Below are 21,028 nucleotides of genomic sequence, written 5' to 3'. Positions count from 1 at the left end.
GATTCAGAGTGTGATGTGTCTTCTGTTGGAGTTAATTTAATAAACTATTTAAAAAATTTTGTTTAATGTTTGTTTATTTTTGAGAGACAGAGTGTGAGTGAGGGAGGGGCAGAGAGAGAGAGAGAGGGAGACACAGACTCCCAAGCAGGCTCCAGGCTCTAAGCTGTCAACACAGAGCCTGTTGCAGGGCTCGAACCCATGAATCGTGAGATCATGACCTGAACCAAAGACGGATGCTTAACTGACTGAGCCATCCAGGTGCCCCTTAATAAACTATTTTAAATAATAAACACACAATACTCCAGATGTTGCCGTCACAATTTATGTCCCTGATAAAATGGGCATTTTGCAAAATTTAGAGCTATGTTGCACCTGACTTAAAATTACTTAAAGATCAGACACAGAGCTTCCAAATTTAGAGCAAAAGTTATTCTTTGAAAAATTACTGGATACTTAATTGGCAACTTGAGGTACTGAAAATATCCTGTGAAATTCCATTAGTCATGTTTACAAATTCTGGATAGTCAAGTATTAAATAGCCCAACCTGCTTCCCAGGTGTAAGTAATTCTTCTTGGTTGAAAACTAACTGTGTGGTTATCGTGTGGGTTAAGGGAGGGCAGAAGAATATGTGAGACGAGGGAGAACCAGTGAACGTGGACACATGGGGAAGAGAGATAGCTGTGGGAATGTCAACATCCTTAGCCCTAGGAGAAAATGATCTTAGGTACAACATTCTCATGGCCTTAGGTTGCCTCTGTCTGACTTCCAGTTACCTGTGTTAACCCCTCCAGTGAATATCCACGCGCCGGTTGTCATGGCCGCTTTGATGAGACCTTTTCCAAAGACTTGCTTGAGTTTTGGCTGGAGTTCAAAGTTCTGCAGGCCCCCGTGCACAGAGATGAGAAGCTTGGGAAGCTCCAGCTGCCATTCCTTGGTCATCAGGTGTAGGAGGAGATCAGGTTTCGTATCGAAGGATACTCGCACGTACTAGAACAAGAGTGGCCACCGATTAGGGAGACAGGGGAGGGCTGGCTGCCGGGGCTTATCCTTCCCGATTGCAAGGATAGGTGTAGCACGAGAAGAAAACATCTCCTAAAACAGCGGATTTTTGAAAAGAGGCAAATCATTTTCTTTACCACGAGATTCTTCGTTAGGTGAAGGCATTTGCCACTTTTAAAGGTGTTCTTGAAATTGTGACTTATTACGGACTTTAAAATTGTTTGATTTTCTAAAATGCACTGTGAGCCCAGCTTTGCCCAGTTATACCAACTGGACGTAGATATAGATGTTTCTGCGACCCTGTCACTTTGAGAGGTTTTGAGAAATTCTGCAGTTCTACATCATGTAATAAGAATTTTAAAATAAGGCAATAGCTGACGATCTTTATTTAATTTACAAAAACTGAATACCAAATATTTATCTTTTAAAGAAGACAAGTGACAAAAGACGTGCCCATTGTTCTTGTAGAATAATCTTAAAAAATGAAAGTGTATATCAGATTTCAAGGTGTTAGCAGATGCAACTGGAAATAAGCGATACTAAGTATATATAAAGGAAATGCTATAAGTACACACAATGATAAACATCTATATAATCATATACATGCTCATTTAGATCTCAGTTTAATTACATAAGGACTTCCATCTTTAGCTGGAAACAACTGAAATACCGGGCAAATACATTTGAAAGCCTTTTGAAATGCATTGCTGAGCGGGCATTTAAAGAGCAAACATCCAGATTCCTAAAACAGAGTAGAAGCTGGGACCTCAGGAGACAAGGAAGGACCAAAGCAGGCTTTGGACTTGAGGGTTTCTCCTCAACTCTGCAAAACGGCACCTGCTTTCCTGGCATCACGCAGGATGGATGAGTCTAATGGGGGACCCCAGGTAAGCTGGGACACTGTTTCAAAGGGCTCCACTCTCAAGTGTAAGGAGGAAAAAAGTAAGAAAGTCTGATGTACAGAAGAAGACAGCAAGGAAGCCTGCCTGCTTCTACCTTGTTTCTGAGTGGATGGGGAAAAAATTCCCCTCTGATTATTTATAAACAAGGGGGGCTCTCAGGACCCCTGGGTGACTCAGTTGGTTAAGTCTTGGACTGCAGCTCAGGTCATGATCTCACAGTTCATGAGTTCGAGCCCTGTGTCAGGCTCTGTGCTGATAGCTCAGAACCTGGAGCCTGCTTGGGATTCTGTGTCTCCTTCTCTCTCTGTCCCTCCCCCTCTCATTCTCTCTCCCTCTCTCTCTGTCTCTCAAAAATAAAATAAACATAAAAAAAAATAATAAACAAGGGGCCCCCCTTCACACAGACTTTGATCCACAGTGACACTATCAGTGTGGTTTGAAAAACACCAGACTATTTAATTTGAAATGGTTCTGGCTGGGCAGTGGTTCCAGATAACAGGAAGAAGCAAATGCGGATCCTTTGTGGAGGAATGCATCCTCAATCCAGCGCTCAGATAGTTCCCATTGGAAAATAAGCATGTCATAGTAAAAAATAAATAAATAAATGAAATGTATTGCACAAGGAAATAAAGCAGTATGAGTGAGAACCAAAAGAAATAACAGATAGCAGAGTAAGATCCTCAAAGATATTGAAATATTCAGAGAATATAAAATAGCTATCTTTAATATATTAAAAACCTGAATGAGATTATTGAAGGCATCAATGAGGAACAACAGACTATAAGGAAAGACCAATACATTTGAAAAAGATTCAAAAACAACTTCTAAAACTAAAAATGCAATAACTTAAATGAAAAATACAATGGAAAAGTTAGGCTACAGATTAGACACACTAATGATAGATCCAGAGAAATAAGCCAGATGCAGCCTTAAGAGACAAAGGAATTGAAAACAGAAGCAACGCTGAAAACCTTGGAGCAGAGCATCTGAATTCTAGATGGAAATAAAAGAGACAGGGAAGAACCAACACTTGAACAGATACTGGCTGGGAAATTTTCAGAAATGTTGAAAGATACACATTCTCAGATCGTGGAACGTCAGTGAATCCCAAGCAGAATAAATAAAAACAAACCCCACTCAGCGACACCTCACAGGGAACACCAAAAGAAGGGAGGAAAAATTCAAAAGCCACTAGAAAATAAGACAAACCACCTACAAGGAAACAGTCATTTTAAGGCAGAAGGTCTACTCCTCAACAGCAAAAATGGGTGCCACAAGCCAGTGCCTTCAATGTGCCAAGAGAAATTATCTGTCAGTGTAAAATTCTATATTCAGCGAAAATATCTTTCAAAGATGAGAGCAAATTACAGACATTTTCAGACTACCCAAACTGAGCATTTATCTCCGGCAGACTTCACTGAAGGAAGTTTTAAGATATATACAGCAGGGAGAAATTACATGATCCCACATGGACGATCTGGGATACAAGAAAGAATGGCCAACAAAAAAATTAGCAAATACACTGTAAATCTAAAAAAGCATTGCCTGCATAATATAAAATGATGATAATATCTAATGTGTGGTGGGAAAGGGCTAAAGCAGTGGATATTACAGCATATACGTGAGTTGGGAGCAATCAGCATTAAAGCATTCTAAACTCTGTATGTCCTGTGGGAGAGAAAAGAAAGGTACTGACTAACTTCAGAAATTGTTAAGTATTCACCTTGAAGTAGTAGAACCACGAAAAGACCAGACGTGCATGCAACACAAACATATGCTTTTAGATGTATAAGTAAAGAAAGTCATACAGGAGATGACAATTTATCGCAAAATTTTTGGATCTAAGAGCCCCCGCTGTTGCAAAAAAAAAAAAAAAAAAAGTTCAAATTATGTCAATTCTTTTGTTAAAGCCTATTTTAAATATATTTGACTGAAACAAGAGGCAAAGTAGCTGAAAACATGAAAGCAGCTTGACAAAATAAACCGCATCACCCAGAAATACCAAGGAGCTAAAGTTTCCTACGTACCAATACCAGAAATCCAAAGAGGTGTTGGGATCTAATGAGCTGGTTTTATATTGATTTAATCTACGTAGCAAAAACCAATTCCAGAACAGAAAGAGTAAAGGTTGGCAATTTTAGCTAAATGCATTATACCAAGAGAATCGTAACTAGAGTTTACAATGTGTGAATTGGCGTAGTTTACACACAAGCTTTCCTGCAGAGGATAAGACCTTTCTGAGATCTACCAACAGAAATTTTCAGTAACAACCGGCATGCATTTTGGTGCCACACAAGGAGCTTTGGGGCTGAAGGGTGGTTACTGGAGTGGTAGATGCAAACACAGTGTTTCTTAAACAAAGGCTATGTTATTGTTTCTCTATTATTACATTTATTAGCTCACTGAGTGACTCTATGAAAAATATCTAGATAACAAACGCTATAAGATCAAAGAATAAAGTGCTTTCTGTCCCCATGCACTGAATCTATGCCACTTGAGTAGTTAAAATTTGGCAGCTCTGCTGAATTGAATTTATGTCATTTTGACCAATTCCAGAAAGGGGTGTTTAGTGAAATAAATTAGGACTGGGACTCACAAGGCTTCCCAACTAGACAAACCAAAAATGCTTAGTGTGGGAGATGAGAAAAAATTGCTTTTTAAAATTACTGTTCTCTTATCCACCCTCTTACACCTTAAAAAAAAGAGAATAAAAAAAGAACCTCATAAAAGTGACCAAAAAATCTACTGAATGTATTAAAATTCCTTTTGAATTAGCCTAATATTTTTCCCAGTTAAGGAAAGCTTGCTCATGACCACAGAGCTCTTATTACTCTGGTAAATGCTCTAGTAGGGAATGAACGACCTTGAATCACCTTGTCCCCTGCTCTGTCTTACAGATGGGGAAACAGAGGCACTAGGTGTCTTGTCTGTGTAAGGTCACATTGCTGGTAGGCCCTCTTCACATATTTCTCTCTGCTCTCCATTTCTTAACTCTGAGAAAACAAACGACCAAACAAACAAACAAAAACCCTAAACCCAAAACCAAGACCCTTGTGTATTTACTACACTCCTGCAACATACATTATTTCACAGACTCCTCCCAGTAATGACGAGGTTGGTATCATCCACATTTCACTGATGGGGAACAGAAAGGATCCATCAGGTTCAACCAATAGTAAGTGGTAATGATAGGGTCCATAGCCCAGGTCTGCTGACGCCAGAGTCCTTGCTCTTGACCTCAAAGTAAAAGTGCCCTTTCCACCTTCCGTCTCCTTTTGCTTTACCTATAAGGAGTCTCAAAGTTCTAACGATCCATTTCTGAAATGAATGTTTTCAGCCAGGGCTTTCCCTCTATTCCTTCAGTTGCCACTTTAGGAATACATTCTCCTTACTAGGATGTCAGTTTGGATTATGCCAACAGCCTCCAAACGGTTTCTCTAACCCCACGTCCTCAACAAGACACCGACAGAGATCTTTCTCCAATTCCTTTTTGATCACACTATTTTTCAGTTCAAATTGTTACATTATATATAAACTCTAATTCTGCCTGTCATGATCCCCCACAATTTAGCTTGACCCCACCTAGAGGTGTTCCCCACTTCTCTCTGCATTTGGCTAATGCTGTTCCCTAAATCCTAGAAAACCCAGTTCCTTTCTTTGTCATCTACAGAAATCATTCCCATCTTTCAAAGTCTTTTACTTACTTTTCCTAAGAATGCAAGCTCATGTTGATGCAGCATAACTATCAACCTAACCCAACTGGATTTTTTTTTCTGGTTGTTTCTTGCACGTGTCCGTTTTCTCTGCCCATGCTGCAAGATCTTTGAGGGCAGGCACTGTGTTTGACTTGACTGTGATTTTTGATCTTTCACACTGGCTACGAAGTAGTCAGTCTTAGAAATCAAAGGGAACTTAGCAATATCTTGGCCACCATGGCAACTAGAAATCCTCTAGTTCAATTTTTCTGCTTTACAGGGCAAGACAGTAGACCCCTAGAAGATGAGGGACTGAGACCTGAGAGCTAGCTGTCTAATAATCAACCACTCACGTAATCCATTATTTAAGCTACTGCTGCGGTGCAAAACTCTCGGGTGAGCTGTGCTTCTGAAACATTAACGTGCACAACTTGCCTGGGGACCTTGTCGGAAATGCAGGTTGGGATTCAGTAGGTTCGAGGTGGGGTTTGATGTTTTTTATTTCTCACTAGCTCCTGGGGGACCATGTAAGAAGCAAGGATTACAACTCCTCCCCAGACCAAAGATTCTAAGTGGTGTCTTGGGTTTGTCATTGGGCCAAAGGGAAAAAAGAACACTCAGTATTTTACATGAAAAATCATAGAGAAGAACGGAGGAAACACTGGAGGAATTATTCAGGTGACAATAAATAGGAAAGTGCAACCATTTTCAGACTACCCAAATTACCTCCAACTACCTGACCCTTGGATAATAAAAGGCAAGAGTCTTTTTCTTTTTTTAAAAAGGAAGAATTTAAATGAATCAATTAATTGCTTTTTGTCATTGTTATTGTTCAGTAACTCAGTAAGTGGTTTGGGGATAAGAGGCTAATTAAAATGAAGGGATACAATGACACTGTACAATTATCTGAAGATGTCAATTTTTAAATTCTACTCTTACACCCATAAAAAGCAAGTTAGTCAGTGAACTCTCCAGGTGCTTGTAATAGAACAGCTAACTCATGTGCCGAATCAGCAGCTTCAAGGTCATAAATGGTTGTTCCCAGAGTAATTAATAAACGGTCAATGTGATTTGAAATGAGGAGCTCTCTTGGTCATCAAGATAAGCAGTTTTGACTGTCCACATGTGAGCTCATTAATTGCTAAGGGATCACCTTACAAATAACAAGAAATCTTCCTGATGGGTATACTAAACCTGGTCACCTGGGCATTACTCTGCTGTGGTGAGTGATATGTGCTTCCATTTATAGATTTTCCCATCACGGGCAGCGCCACACTCTAGCATCAGGCACTGGTGCTCTAAGACATTTGGCCAATCTGAGCACCTTCTCTTGTGAAATGCTGGCGCTCCTGACCACCTCACAGGACGCTAGGAGGATTAAATTGTGGAAACTCACCTGGTGTGGGAGAAAAACCAATACATGTAAATTGAATACAGGTTACACTCACCTTTTAAATTACTTGTGCATACGATGGGATCCAAATATCTGTCCTTTAACTCTTTAGTGGATATGTTAAAGTAGCCTTTTGTTTCTCAACTCGGAGTTATCTGGGGAGTGACTGGTGCAGCTGTTTATCTATATCTGTGCATTTCTTTAAAAACAATTTTTTTTTTAATGTTTATTTGAGACAGAGCATGAACAGGGGAGGGACAGAGAGAGAGGGAGACACAGAATCTGAAGCAGGCTCCAGGCTCTGAGCTGTCAGCACAGAGCCCGACGCAGGGCTCGAACGACGGACCACGAGGTCCTGACCTGAGCCAAAGTCGGACGCTTAACCAACTGAGCCATCCAGGCGCCCCTATCTATCTATATAAAAGCACCTGCTGAGAGCAAAACTACCACCTCTGCTCTAGGCTGCCTGGCCCATCCTTCTCTCATGAGCCCTTAGTTCCTCACTTTATAATTTCTAGAGATAAGCTGAGCTCAAACCGGTTGCCCATGCCTAGAATAATCGTCTTCTTTTCCCTTCTATCATTAGTGCCCCTGCCTGGCTGATGGGTGATGAGCGGATGACATCCAGGCCAGCACCTCAAGAATGCTCTTCAGTAAATAGAGGTTTGATTTAGTTGAAATTGTACCATTTGATCTGTTCTCAGGTGCTTTGGAGGCCAATGCATCCAGCATGATTTCCATAAAGAACACATATTTTGAAGAGCAAACCACCAACTGGTAAATTAAATTGTGAGAGACGATCATTGAAAACTACGGATTTCTTTTGTTTTTGTTGGAAGGGCACAGGGCTTTGGTAACTGAAGCCTGAGTTTTTGTTCTTGATTCTAAAGGTCTCTTTGGTAAAAGCAGGTGACTTCACGGGAGCTTTTGCTAATGCCACTCTTCCTGCTTCTTCACTAGCAATGTTACGATTCGTTCATCAGAACAGGACTCAACTTTACCATGGCCTCACTCCCCACTCATGTGGGGCTTGTAGACGTGTCACAGACTAGACAGCATCGTTCTCCCTTTATAACACCCAGGGTGGGCAGAGGCTGGGTGTGTGTTGTATGTGTGCGTGGGGGGTGGGGTGGGGAGAGAAATAGTTGTTACTACTCAGAGAAGGCTGGGGCTGTTTACTTAGGATGTAATAATTCTCCTTGTGGTATTCTGGACTTGAGAGTGGGTGGAACAATTTGGCTCTGACAATGAACGAGTGACCTCTTCAGCCCTAAATTTTTACTCACGTAACTTTGCCCAGTTGTCTAAGTGAAAATGGAAAAGCTGCAGAATGATAAACCTGGCTACACTCCTGGAAACAATAAATGACAAATCCTAATACTGCAAAGCCATCTTTACTTCTGGGAAATTATGGAGTGGCATTTGTGAGTAGCGCTTGTTCAGAGTAATGGAATTACCACTGCTAACTCTATTTGAACGCTTACTTTTAAAGCTTTTCTTCCCAGGCTGTAGGGGGAAATCTGGCCTAGTTTTCTTTATGTTGAGAAATGTGATAAGCATCATTTTATTTTTTTAATTCTTGTAGCCACATTTTTTTAAAAAAATTTTTTTTTCAACGTTTATTTATTTTTGGGACAGAGAGAGACAGAGCATGAACGGGGGAGGGGCAGAGAGAGAGGGAGACACAGAATCGGAAACAGGCTCCAGGCTCTGAGCCATCAGCCCAGAGCCGGACGTGGGGCTCGAACTCACGGACCGCGAGATCGTGACCTGGCTGAAGTCGGACGCTTAACCAACTGCACCACCCAGGCGCCCCGAGCCACATTCTTAAATGAGTACTTTTAATTAAAGCTGTGGCCAAGGAGACCATGTCATATCAGACTGCTAAGATAATTTTGCTGATACTGGCTCTCTAAGTCTCTGGCATGGTTAGTTTTGCAGTGAGAGTTTAATACTGGTGGTGGTTCAATGCATGTACAATTCCCTAGAAAGAAAATACTTGGAAAACAAATGTGTCGTGTCACTGGTTACTGCATTCCTGGTTTGATGACCCAAACAACTTTGGGAATGAAAGTGCCATTGTAATTTATTCTGTATTGTTTTTGTGATTTCTCGATGTTAGATACCGGGTGTTTCCAGGTCAATGGTGCTGGCTGATAAGCCAAAGCTAAAGGTTTAGTAATATAAAACTTCACTGAGATAGAAGTAGATCTCAAGGGGGTGGTCTCTGCATTTCCTGCCAGAATTATATAGCATAAAATTTGGTAGAGGCAAGGAGATGGGAATTTTCTAGAGGCAAGATGGGTTTCTCAGAGGCAAGTTGGTTCTTTCCTTCTTTTCCTACAGGTCAGCGTTGGGACCAGTAGTTTGAGTGATAATTTCTAGTTTTAGTCTCAGTTTCAGAAAGGACTTCCCAAGGTACTGCTAATTCAGCGGCCTAAAGATTAAAAGATGGAAAGTGGAAATCAAGGGAACAATTACCAACCCCCTCAAATATCTTATGATATCTTATGATATGAACGCTTATGTAAAGCTGTTTAGCTAGCCATAGTCTAGTGATCGGCTCTTTTATTCTGTAAAATAGAATTCATTTAATTTCATATTTGGTATGTGTCAATCAGTGACGATTCCCAGATTAAATTTGCATAATGCAAAGAAAGACATGTTTAAAAAAATCAAATTCAATCCTGAAGTGTTTAAAGAGTATAAGACGGGAGATGCCTCACTCTTGACAGACTCTTCACTCCCTGGGGTGTCCCCAGCAACCTGGAACCTCCTGCCTCCCTCTCACCCTCCCTCCCACTGGCAGTGCTCAGAGAATAAGGCTTTCACACTCAACAGTGAGAGCTTTAAGTGTGACAATGAGGCATAGGAATAATTATCTAAATTATATAAAAACTATAACAAGGGGCTCAACCCGATCTAATAAGCAGAGTAACTAGCAAGGGAAAACCTGAAGATAATTATGCGAACGACTTGAGAGGTTTAAATACAAGTCCTTAATTAGGTGATACTTACCTGCTCCACAAGACGGCTCAGCGTTAATTGGAAGAGATGATTAGTAGCAAATACGATTCCATATAATCAAGTCCAGCACTGTCATCTTTTCTAAATAACTTACAGCTGTAGCCCCAGATAAAGAAGAGTCTCTGAGAGAGGACCCAGTGTCTGTTTTGGGGCCATCTTCCTACTGCTCCCTAAGTTAGTTTTAAAAAGCTACCTGGCGCTCACGCTAGGAAGACAATGTCTCACCCAGAGCTTTAGTATCTCACTATCTTCTTCCTTGGTCCTCACGTTTTCACTCTTAAGAGGTATTTGAACGAACTGCCAGGGATGACATTTGGGGCATGCAATTTGGTAGGACATGGCTTGGTGCTGAGAAGAAAGGGAGGAAGGATCCTTCACTCGCTATCAGCTATGAGTGCCTCCTTCCTGGATCACTATTTCTCTGCAAAAGGAGAGAGATGCTGGATTCATTGCTATTGTACTTTCCCAGGCTCGACGCGCCTGGGAATTGAGGACAGAATACCACAAAGTGCTAGGAAAGGCTCAGAAAATGGTTCTACTAACCTAGGATGTAATGTTACAAAGACTTCCTCCTGCTTACAGCTTTTGAGTTTAATTAACCTCATCAAATAAGAGTAATTTTATAATTCTACTACAAAGTTCTCAAGACCCTTATAAAAGAGCTAGAAAAATAATAGTAATTAGCTTCCCTTCGAAACATCTCCTATAGACTACACCAAGCATACACGACAGAGAAGAAATAGAACTCATGGGGAATCCTGAGCAGCCCAGGTTTGAGAATTATCTTTGTCGTTGAATAAAGGAGGACCTCTCAGAAAACAATTTAATTTCTCTGGGCTTGATTTGCCTCATCTATAATACAGGTAGAGAGAGCGAGATTATTTAGCACTTTTTTAAGCCTTTCTGAATAGAATAACTTGGCTAGCTTTTCAAATACTTAAGATGCCCAAGTTCTATCCCTGCCCAATGAGGGAGACTCTCTGGGCGTGATTCGTGGCCATGGACGTTGGTAGTGGCCCACAGGCTACCGTGAGCCTCCAAGCAGAGAACCACTGCATCAATCCCCTCAAGCATCTTTGGTGACCAAAGCTCCTTGACATCCTGCTATACTGCCTATGTGATAACACACCTGCATAATGTTCCTGAGCAGATATGGTTCCCACGTGGCCCAGCACATGTTAATAAAGATTCTCTTCTCTCCAACTGAAACTTCTACCAAACGCTGGCAGATTCTGCCTCACATTGTGTCCAGACCACAATGGCATTTTGAAGACCCAAGCACCTCATCTTGGGCTGTCTTGAAGGAAAAAAATTAATGGTCTATATATTTTTTTTCCCAATAATAAAGGTCAAAGTTAATCTGCCCTCTATAGAGTTTTTAGAGTTAAAAACCATCTCAACTTTCAAATATTTTTGTCAGGAACAGGGATCAAAGACGTGAAGTTAGTTGACCTGTTTCATTTCAATTGTGGTGAATATTTAACCATGCCCTCCCCATCTGAAGACTGATATTCTTTAACAGACAGTAGTTGCTGACTTTTCCCTTTGTGTGCCAGTTTGTTGCAGGGTGGGGGGAGGGGAGAAGTAAGGAAGGCACAGGTTGGCACAAAACAACCATCCTGCCTGATAAAACAAGACATCTGACCGGCTGTCAGCTCCACCCCTTTGTTTAGACAGGAGACTCAGAATAATTCAAGGGTAAGTATTCGAAGTGGACAAAATGCTCATTGTGTCTGAATAGTGGGGACTCCCACTTGTTAAATATTTGGTTGTTAAAAAAAAAAAGGGAAGAAAACTGGCCCTCATTTGGCTGATTAGACTCTTAAAGAAAGGTTTGTCCTCACAGTGACTGCCATGACACCATCTAGTATAGGTGAGACCCAGTCTCAGTGTTGGCTTCAAGGGTGTGTGACCAGCATTGTCACACCGCTCAGAAAGGCAGTGCTTATGGTTTAGTGCTCTGCACTTGCTTTCTTGGAATTCTTAACAATTTTAGCCTGGAATTTGTGTTCTGTAGGTAAAGTCTGATGGGGCAGTGGAGCCCGTGCAGAGGGCTCGGAGCCTTGGCTCACGTGTGGTCCATGGTCCCACATCCCGCCTCCTGCTGCCTCCCTGGGGCAGGGGATCTTGACCATCTGCTCCCACCTCTGATGTCCTGGCCAGTCTAACCTTCCCTCCACAATGTCGCCTGGGGAAGCAATGGGGTTTTGTTCCATCCTCACCCTCCATCCCTGCCTGGGATGTGAGCACAGGCAAGGTGAGGGGTGGGGTGGGTGTTTTCCCTGCAGCATTTCAGGACAGAGCAAGAACACAGCTGTCCCTGCCTTAGGCTGGCAGGGCCCTGGTGTGTTTCACAGGTGATTCCGTGGCATAGCTCACCCACACCAGATATTGAGCCTGTCCCACTACAGAGATAGCAGTTCCTTGGACTGTCGCCTGTCCACCGTGTGTTGGGGTTGTTGGCCGTGAGAAGGGGGATTGCTTTCCCTGCCCCTGCTGGAGGCCTACATTTTCATTTCACACTGGGCTCTAGAAAATCATGTAGCAGACCGTGCCTAACCCAATTGCCAACAGATAGTTCTGGGTTTCACAGAGCTATGTGGGGCTTGGGGAGGGCTCACAAAGTTCGATGTCCTATGTGTTCACCCTTGAAGAGCATAGTGAAAGATGTGCCTCTTCAGGTTTTTCCTCTGCCATTAAATATCATAATAAACATCCATCCTGTGGGGGCACCTTTGTGGCTCAGTCAGTTAACCATCTGACTTTGGCTCAGGTCATGATCTCATGGTTCATGAGTCTGAACCCCAGGTCAGGCTCTGTGCTGACAGTGGAGAGCCTGCTTGGGATTCTCTCTCTCTCTCCCTGTTTCTCTGCCCCTCCCCTACCTATTCATTTATTCTCCTCCCCTCAAAATAAATAAGTAAGCTTTAAAAAAAACCCACATTTATCAGCTGTGCGACGTGGGGCACAAAGCCTCGGGTCACCATTCAAGCACTCTATGACATCACTGGGTGTGCCACTCTATGATGGTATTGTCTGCTAAGCCACCTCCTCATCTACAGCACTTGGCTTTTTTGTGGGGGCGGGAGGGGGTGGCTAGTCACTTCATTCTCAACATTATCGTATTGTATTTCCAGTGAAGAACTTGGGCCGTCCATGGATCCATTTCCATCCCTTTGCTCTTCTTCTACTAACAACTACTACTACTACTTACTATGATTCTTCTTTTTTTTTTTTTTTTCTTTTGAGCATTTTTCTTATAGTGTGAACTGGCATGACTTTTAATTAATGCATGGTGTGTATGGTTCCATCCCATACTGTGAATGGGAATTATGCTGAGTTGGGGACCCTTCATGACTTTGTGTAGCTGAAAACATCCCTTGGGTGGATGAGGAAGTTGCCAGATCTCCACTGCCCTTGGTTCTGTATAGGCCAAGACTAACCACCACCCCCTCCCACTTTTCCCCCAGGCTGTACCCAGCACCCTCTTCTTCCCAATACATTGCTCAAAATTGTTTTCACTCTAACGTACAGTTCAGAATTGATTTTCTTACGGAAATACTGTGAGAATAGAGCAGTCAGCCATTCTTGGTGAAGAAAATCCTACAAGAGTGGGGAAAGATGCAAGGGGGAGGAGGAAGGCGAGGAGAGGGCAGAGGGGGGGCTCTCCTGCCCATTTTCAGACTATAACTAGTGTGGAGTGACTTCCCTTGCATTTTGCAGTATGCTTCTCGAAGCAAAATCTCCTCTCCAAACTTGGAAAACTTTGGGGTGTGCCTGAGAGCAGCTACCTCCAACTGTCCCACCCTCAACCAACTCTGTTAGAAACAAGCCTTATGAAATAGAGCATTTCTAGAATTTCTAAAAACATATGGTATGTTTTTCTCCAGGCAAAATCTGTCAGCCAAGTAGGGAGAGGTTCATGATGAAAGCTGAAATTTAGAAGCAACAACTCTTAGAAGTAAAATTTGTATTATTTCCTAAAGCCTCTTTTCCAAACAAAATGCTTCTCATGTGGAGTTCTTCTACTGGGAACATTATTGAACACAGCTGCTTAGAGCAAAAGCACTCACTTTAGGTGGCAAGATCTCTGTTAGAACAGGGAAGGAAATAGTCTCGGATGATCATTTCTACCTTGAATTGAGAGAAATGCTAGTTACTAATAGGACAAAACAGAGACTTAAAGGTAAGATTTTTTTTTTTTAAACCAAAGGAGATAGAAAAACATGCTTTAATGGATGCGACCCAGAAAGTAAGTAATAAATAGTGGATCACTATAGAAAGCTTCTTGTTACTATTAATAATAGCAATAGTCACGGTCTGATATAGTATTAATTATTTAAAAAATCCTAGGAGGAAGGTTTTCTTTCCCCCATTCTACAGAAGAGAGAAGAAATGCACAGGGGCAAGGTCGTGAGAGCTGATTGCCCAGCCAAGACCTGGCAGAGGGGATTAAGCCCAAAGACTAAACCTCCAGCTCTTCACCACACCTTTACAGGACATGAGATAGAACTTGGGAAGCAACTGAAGGGTTTTCTGATTACCATGGCTTTGTTGGAATGGCCACCTCCTTGGAACTCAATGGTCCCAAAAGCATCCGTGGGGCTGAGTTGAGTGTGCTTGCTGATGGACCACTTCTCCGACTGGATGTCATTTCGGGAGAGGCGACTTTGATTTTTCTCATTCTGAAGAACGGAGACGCTGGGAGTGAGGCCCACATGCTGGCCAATCAGACGCCCGCAGCAACACCTGCAACATAAGAGGTCAAAGCGAACCCCCTGGATCAGCCATTACTGGAGAAATCTACAAACCATAGTGAGCCAGTCCATTCTTAGGCAGAATCCCACAATATGGCTATACCAGGCAAATAGTGAACCCAGGATTTACCCAACAGAGATCTTTTCTTTTCTGCCCATTTTCATTTTCCTTCAGCTGTATAAGCTGTAACATGCCTCCTGGCCTTTGCCACCCACCCCTTCCACACCTGCCATACTGTTTAGGATTGGAGCCTGCAAACAAAAGTCCTATAGATTTTTCTACTTCTCACTCCTCCCATCTATCAAATCTTGCACAAAGGCCACTGCACAGCTTTGAGGGAAGAATTTTAATATGCACATTTAAATATGAGTCACAACCTAACTTGTCTTTCCCCAATTGACATTCACTGTCAAATATCCAATACTAAGAATAAAAACCTACAGCTTAAGCGTTCCTGAAATATTGGAAATATTATTTGCAAGATCTTTGAAAACAAAATTCACTACTTACATCATGAAAATGTCTTTCATACTTTTCCACCACCATTATAATACTGATACATATGCTTCATGCTTCACTAGTACCACAATTACAACTATTAATGACCATACTGATATATGGTTATCATTTATTAAATACTAATAACATGACATTCCTTTTAGGAGTAAAATAGTGCAGTTTTGAAGGTTAGGTAATTTGCTCAAGGTTACGCAGCTAGTCTATAGGACTTTATATTTTAAATTACTTGATTATATGGCCTTTTCATAAAGGCATTTCCAGACAGTCATATGTTATTTCATCCCAAATGCTTCCTACCTAATATGCTGTTAATCTTTAAGGCAAAACCAGGAAGGTAAGTAGGATAGCTAAAGGTAAGATTAGTAGGATATTAAAAACGTACTTGGACAGACATCTGAAGGCCTGCAGTCTAATTAGTAACCTTCTAGGAGTCTTTTATTTAAAAATACCTTTTCATTATGGCAGGGAATATTGGTACAAACTAAGCATTTTGATGAAATGCTTAAAAGGGAAAACGAATAACCATACTAAAAATATATATAGCCCACTTATAGACAGCGATTAATTCCTTCCGAATGGGGTATCTGTTATTTTGTATAGGCTCTTAGAGAATTAACTGCAGGTGCAACACATTATATGGTGTATACATATAAGATTGCTTCAGAGATGTCCAGCAACGATTAAAAAAAAATGATCTTTAATTTGACATTGGTTCCCTTGTAATGCATAGTGATTACTATTATAGTTTTGTTCCCATAATTGCTACTCTGTGTTCTCACTTTATTATAGAGACAGCAAGATTACCTATGGGGGTCTTTGGTGCTTGGTATGATGTGAACACATTCTCTTTTATAAAATGCTCTTTCTATCCAGGATTTCTGAGCCTGAAAAAAAAAAAAAAAGAAAGAAAAGGTGAATATAACCCGCAAGTATTTTTGAGTAGGAAGCAAAAATTTCGTAATTACATCATGATTCAGTATCTCATAAACTGAATTGAAATAATAGTTCCTTCAAACATAAACACTGCATATAACAAAAACCAATGACTGTCAGAACCTGTTGACTGGGTTAACATTATTATATTGAGTCAAAGAAAAGGACCATTATAAAAAAAATGGTTAGTGATGGAAACGTATACAGATTCTTAAAGTTTTTTTGGAGAACAGAAAAACAACGCTAGTTACGGAGATAATGAAAAACACAGAGCAGTATGCTCATATTCCTGTACCTTACAAATATTCAGCGATGGGAAGAAATATATGTGAATAAGTATGAAGTTCTCGCGGCTAACACTTCCATTCAATTTTTTTTTTTAGACAAAGAAAGAGAAATGGTAAGAGAATTATATAACTCAAGAGCCCTAATCCATCATGATGTTTTTCCTAAAATCCAAATTAGCAGTGCTTAAATACAGGAGGGGAAAAAGGAAATGGAAACATAGGAAGATAAATGTCTTTATCACAGTCAGAAATTTCACAGGTAATGCCTTTGGAAGGAAGGAAGGAAGATAGCACTTTTTCTTTTCTTTTTTATTTCCACATGTCTTTAAGTACAGGAAATACAGCTTCTTAGAATGGGCATTGTTGGGACTGTCTGCCCAGAAGTCCAGCCACTGAGATTGGTTCCCAGAAGGATAAAGGAAGTTCCAGCAAACTGTACTATCTTTGTTCCCAAGCATAGTGTCCATCATGCAGCTTTTACCAGCATTGGAAAGAGTAGAGGAGTCTCCCGTGAGATCCTATAAACTACTCAGAAGAGTCCTTCTCCAAGCATTTAAGAGGGAAGTTGTCGGAGCATCCTGTAAGGTTACTTCTACATGACATCATCTTTTCTCTAACACAGTATTAGGGCTAAATTCATACCCTTGAAATATACAGGCCCAAAGTGCAACTTAGTGATTTGCTTGGCCTCAGTGACCAGTGTTGACTGTTACAAACCCACATGTGTGGCCCTAATTGATATTGACTCTGCCAAGGACCTAGACATCTGTATAAACTGTGCGAAGTTCTCATTTGCTCTCAATCCTTAGTCTTGCATCTCCCTCCTCTCTTGTGATGGGAGTCTATGTAAGCACGCAGCAGTGAAGGCCATGGTTACCTCATATGACAAAGCACATTGTAAAAGTGGCAACATGGGGGATGCCTGTGGGGTACAAAGGAGCTGCATCCTGTTTCAGTCATGGTCACAAGTGGTCACACGGTCACATTTGTCAGTGTTTATGCACTGTCTACATGAAGAGGAGCACCCGTCCTGTCTCAGAGATCCCTGGATCCAGGTGGCCCTCTGCACCTGGAAGGTGCACCTCCTCACACCTCCTCACACCAGGAAGGTAACACTTGCAGTTCTGTTTGTCAGCTAGACATGAGAAAGGCCCCAGTGTCTGTTCATGGAAATTTTTCTTCTCAAATATATAGGAAAAGCCAGTGGCTGCATCTTTGCAACAGAAATGAGCTGAATGGCGTAGATAACCAGGCTTGATCTTTGTGAAAAGCCTGTAAGTTAAACTATTCATAGGCTGTGATTTTTCCTAGACACTGAATACTTTCATTGATAACATCTCTTGGCAGACAGACGGTAAAAATATTCCTCACTGGACATTTGAAACCAACTTTCCCTGAACCTCGGGGAGCAGAAAAGGGAGAGTGTAATTCCTTTCTTCTTTGTGGATCACTTTGGCTAGAATTCAGAAGGATCTTTTGGGGGGAAGCATCTGCAAATTTGAGGGAGTGCTAATCACTACTCCCCGAGACACAGCAGTATCATGAATACAGTGTGAGCTCTGCTGTTAGAAAAAGTGGCATGAGTGGGACTCTACAGCATGGACAAAGTCACATAATTTTGGGGGGCCTCAGTTTTTCTGATCTATTAAATGGGCACAATAATTATAGCTGACACACTGAGTTGTTAGCATTATTATTTGGGTACCATGTTTCATTTCAAGAAAAGGGACCGCTGGGTTGGTTCTGGTACTAAAAATTCTGACACATGTTCAGACAAGAGCACTATGAACCCTGCTCTAACAGAACTGACCTCTGATCTCTCTCTGCCTGGAGGATGATCAGCCTAGCTGACCACTAACAAGGTATACAGAATAGTTATTGAACTTCCCTGAGTCTTTTCTGTAACATAAAGATAATTATAGCTACTTCAGAGCATTGTTGTATTTACTGAAGCACCTGATTCAGGGAGAACACCTGGAACTCAGTAGGCACTCGATACTTAATATTATGAAGGGCTCATCGTGTGCCTGGAATTGTGCCATATACATGTATCATCTCCATAGAGCCTCATAAGAATGCCATGAAGGACGTGCTACTATTATATCCATTTTACCATTGAAGAAACTGAGGCAGAGAGATGCACCAAGTTTAAACTTGGACAGTCTGACTCCAGAGTTCATACTCTTCTTACCCAGTCTCCTAAACTGCCTCTCCAAATCACACATTATTGATACTAAATACCCTTGATCTGGGCAGTGCCATCTGGGCATGCCTGGGAGCGCCTTGGTATTTGGACAGTGCTGGACTCCTAGAGGCATAGCTTAGAACCAGCTCATACTGGGATCTTTCCCTCTTTCTATCCTCACACGTAGAGTAATAAACTCTCCGCTATCTGTTCTACCTCTCCCCTTAGGATAAAGGACTGGGGTGGGAGATTAGGAAGACCGCGTAATAGGAGCAAGAAGTAAAAGAAGGAGGATCATTATAACAAATGATCCTCTAACAAAGAAATGTAATTACAACAGGATTCACAACATGAGAAGAGGGGGGACCATGGCGGATGAATTAGACTTTTCAAGGGCACCTTGATTATTTCTCTCACTCATGGATCCCAGTTTCAACTTGGATGGTCCTGCAAGTTCTACTCAGAAATAGTACATAGAGTTGCCGACTCTACTTAGTTTCTAAAAATAATGTGACTTGTTGCAGTTTAGCACCCTCATTGCCTTTTCAAAGGTGAAAAACCTACCTCACTGTTAGCAAAAGGAATGAACATCAGTTTCCAGTTTATTACAAGCAGATTAACAATTCCCCTTGTAAAGGCATGGAAAATTGCAGGGGCAGGGGAGGAAATGTAATATAAAAAAATATCTCCAACATTCATAATTGAATTGGGTTCTTTTTTTAAGAAGAAATCTATAATACATAATAGAAAGAATGCATGTAAAACACATGAATTAGGAATTCTACAAAGTATATGCATAGCTGACTACGCTCTACTGTGGGCTTTGCTCTATTGTGCTTTTTATTCAGGTTTTCAGTGTGGGTAGATCTTAGATTTTTAAAGTTATTTTCTTGGAGAGGGCAAATTTGAAGTATAATCATGGTTTAACTTGTTCCCTAAACTAATTCCCTTTTCTTTTGTCCCAAGGCTTTGAACTGCTCCGTGTGAGTTTCATACTTGCCCTCGGAATCCAAGTTAGTTAGCTCAGAATGGCTATCCTTGTTGTTAGAAAGCATGAAATAGTTTTGACATGCCATGTTTCTCATTGACCCTTTAATTCTCTTCTAATGCAAAACTTCAATGGACACTACGCCCTAAAATCTTTTATTTTTAAATATCCTTCGGAAGTCTCACGTACGCTTAGAAAAGATGGCTTCTACCAGACCTTAGAAAGCCACTTTGTACGTTCTTTTCTAAAGGTAGAATGGTCACATCGCCATGACTGAGCTTGTGAAGGGCTATTTTCTTTCTTGTCTTTCTGCATTATCAGTCATGTGTGATGTGTAACAGGGAAGTGGTTTCAAAGGCTAATAATTAAAGGAAATAGTACTGAAAGCAAAAATGAGGACATTCACATTTTGAACAAAGTATAATGATTACCCTCAAAGAGTAAAGTACTAACTTTGAAAGTAAAATGTACAGTCAGTAAAGAATAAAAATGATAGAAACAAGCAAACAAAAGCTGTAAATATTGCCTTCAAAAGAAAAAAAAGATTAAGTTATTTCACTTAGGCACGTTTCAATTCTTTCTCACAAAGGCTCTGCTACAAACATTAATTCCCCAAATTCCTCTGATGCTTCTTACTTCCGACTCCCCACCAGCTCCAGAATCAAGAACTTCTCCAGGCAGGACTGGTTTACAAGCATATACATCGAGTATGTACTAAATCTTACTCAATCTGTCTCCAGAATATCTTGGAAAGTGCTACTGCAATCCACCCTAGAGCTGGATAACTTAACAGAACGACAACAACCCAACAACCCAGACCAGTAACCACAAGATTAGAAGAGAAAAAAATTCACTAACTTCAGAGGAACAAATTACAAGCGAAATGTCACTATATTCCTTCTTTGGAGACTCTCCTGTTTCAAACGTACACTCTGTCCTGATCAGAACAAAACCCCAAAGACCCAAAGGTACTGCATACCTAGGTTCATTTTTGACTTTTGCTTTCCTTCAGCATCTCCCTGGGCATTCCTTTGGTCTTCCTGCAGGCCCCCCCCCACCCCCATCCACTCCTGGGAGGCCGAACAAGAAGAAAACGAGCTGAAATCATTTTACCTGAGCACTGACTCCTGGGTGGCGGCAGGGACAGTCTCACGAGCGGTGCCTGTTGCTTTCATTTTGCTGCGTCTGGGGCTGGTCATCCCGTTAATAATGCTCTTATGACCGCCCACTGGAAAAAAAGCCACTTGCCCAGCTCTTCCCCCAAGAGACGTTTCAAGTAAGCAATGAACTTGGGCAGATTAGCCCCTTGGAATGTGCCGCTTTGGGATTAGCCTCACTAAG

The 21,028-nt window shown here is 41.4% G+C and overlaps 1 protein-coding gene and 1 long non-coding RNA gene across 12 annotated transcripts in view; one reads left to right on the top strand and one right to left on the bottom strand.

The window, feature by feature from the left end:
* TRPM3 (transient receptor potential cation channel subfamily M member 3) overlaps positions 1-21,028 on the bottom strand; it is an 811,684-nt gene that overhangs the window by 243,999 nt on the left and 546,657 nt on the right. For all 11 annotated transcript variants that reach the window (XM_040449362.1, XM_040449364.1, XM_040449371.1 and 8 more), the window contains exons 2-4: positions 16,099-16,178; positions 14,562-14,766; positions 775-988 (exon numbers count right to left, since the gene is read on the bottom strand). In XM_040449362.1, coding sequence (XP_040305296.1) covers positions 775-988; positions 14,562-14,766; positions 16,099-16,178 — 499 coding nt within the window. The remainder of the gene's footprint in view (positions 1-774; positions 989-14,561; positions 14,767-16,098; positions 16,179-21,028) is intronic.
* On the top strand, positions 7,952-20,791 carry LOC121013643 (uncharacterized). Its single transcript, XR_005782817.1, has 3 exons — positions 7,952-8,414; positions 12,035-12,274; positions 20,428-20,791. It is a non-coding gene; the product is annotated as an uncharacterized LOC121013643 (long non-coding RNA).

Source organism: Herpailurus yagouaroundi, unplaced genomic scaffold (assembly GCF_014898765.1).
Source record: "Herpailurus yagouaroundi ecotype Mexico unplaced genomic scaffold, PumYag 199, whole genome shotgun sequence".
Taxonomy (NCBI): domain Eukaryota; kingdom Metazoa; phylum Chordata; class Mammalia; order Carnivora; family Felidae; genus Herpailurus; species Herpailurus yagouaroundi.
Note: the sequence above shows the minus strand (reverse complement) of the source record. Positions and strands in the feature narration are given on the sequence as shown.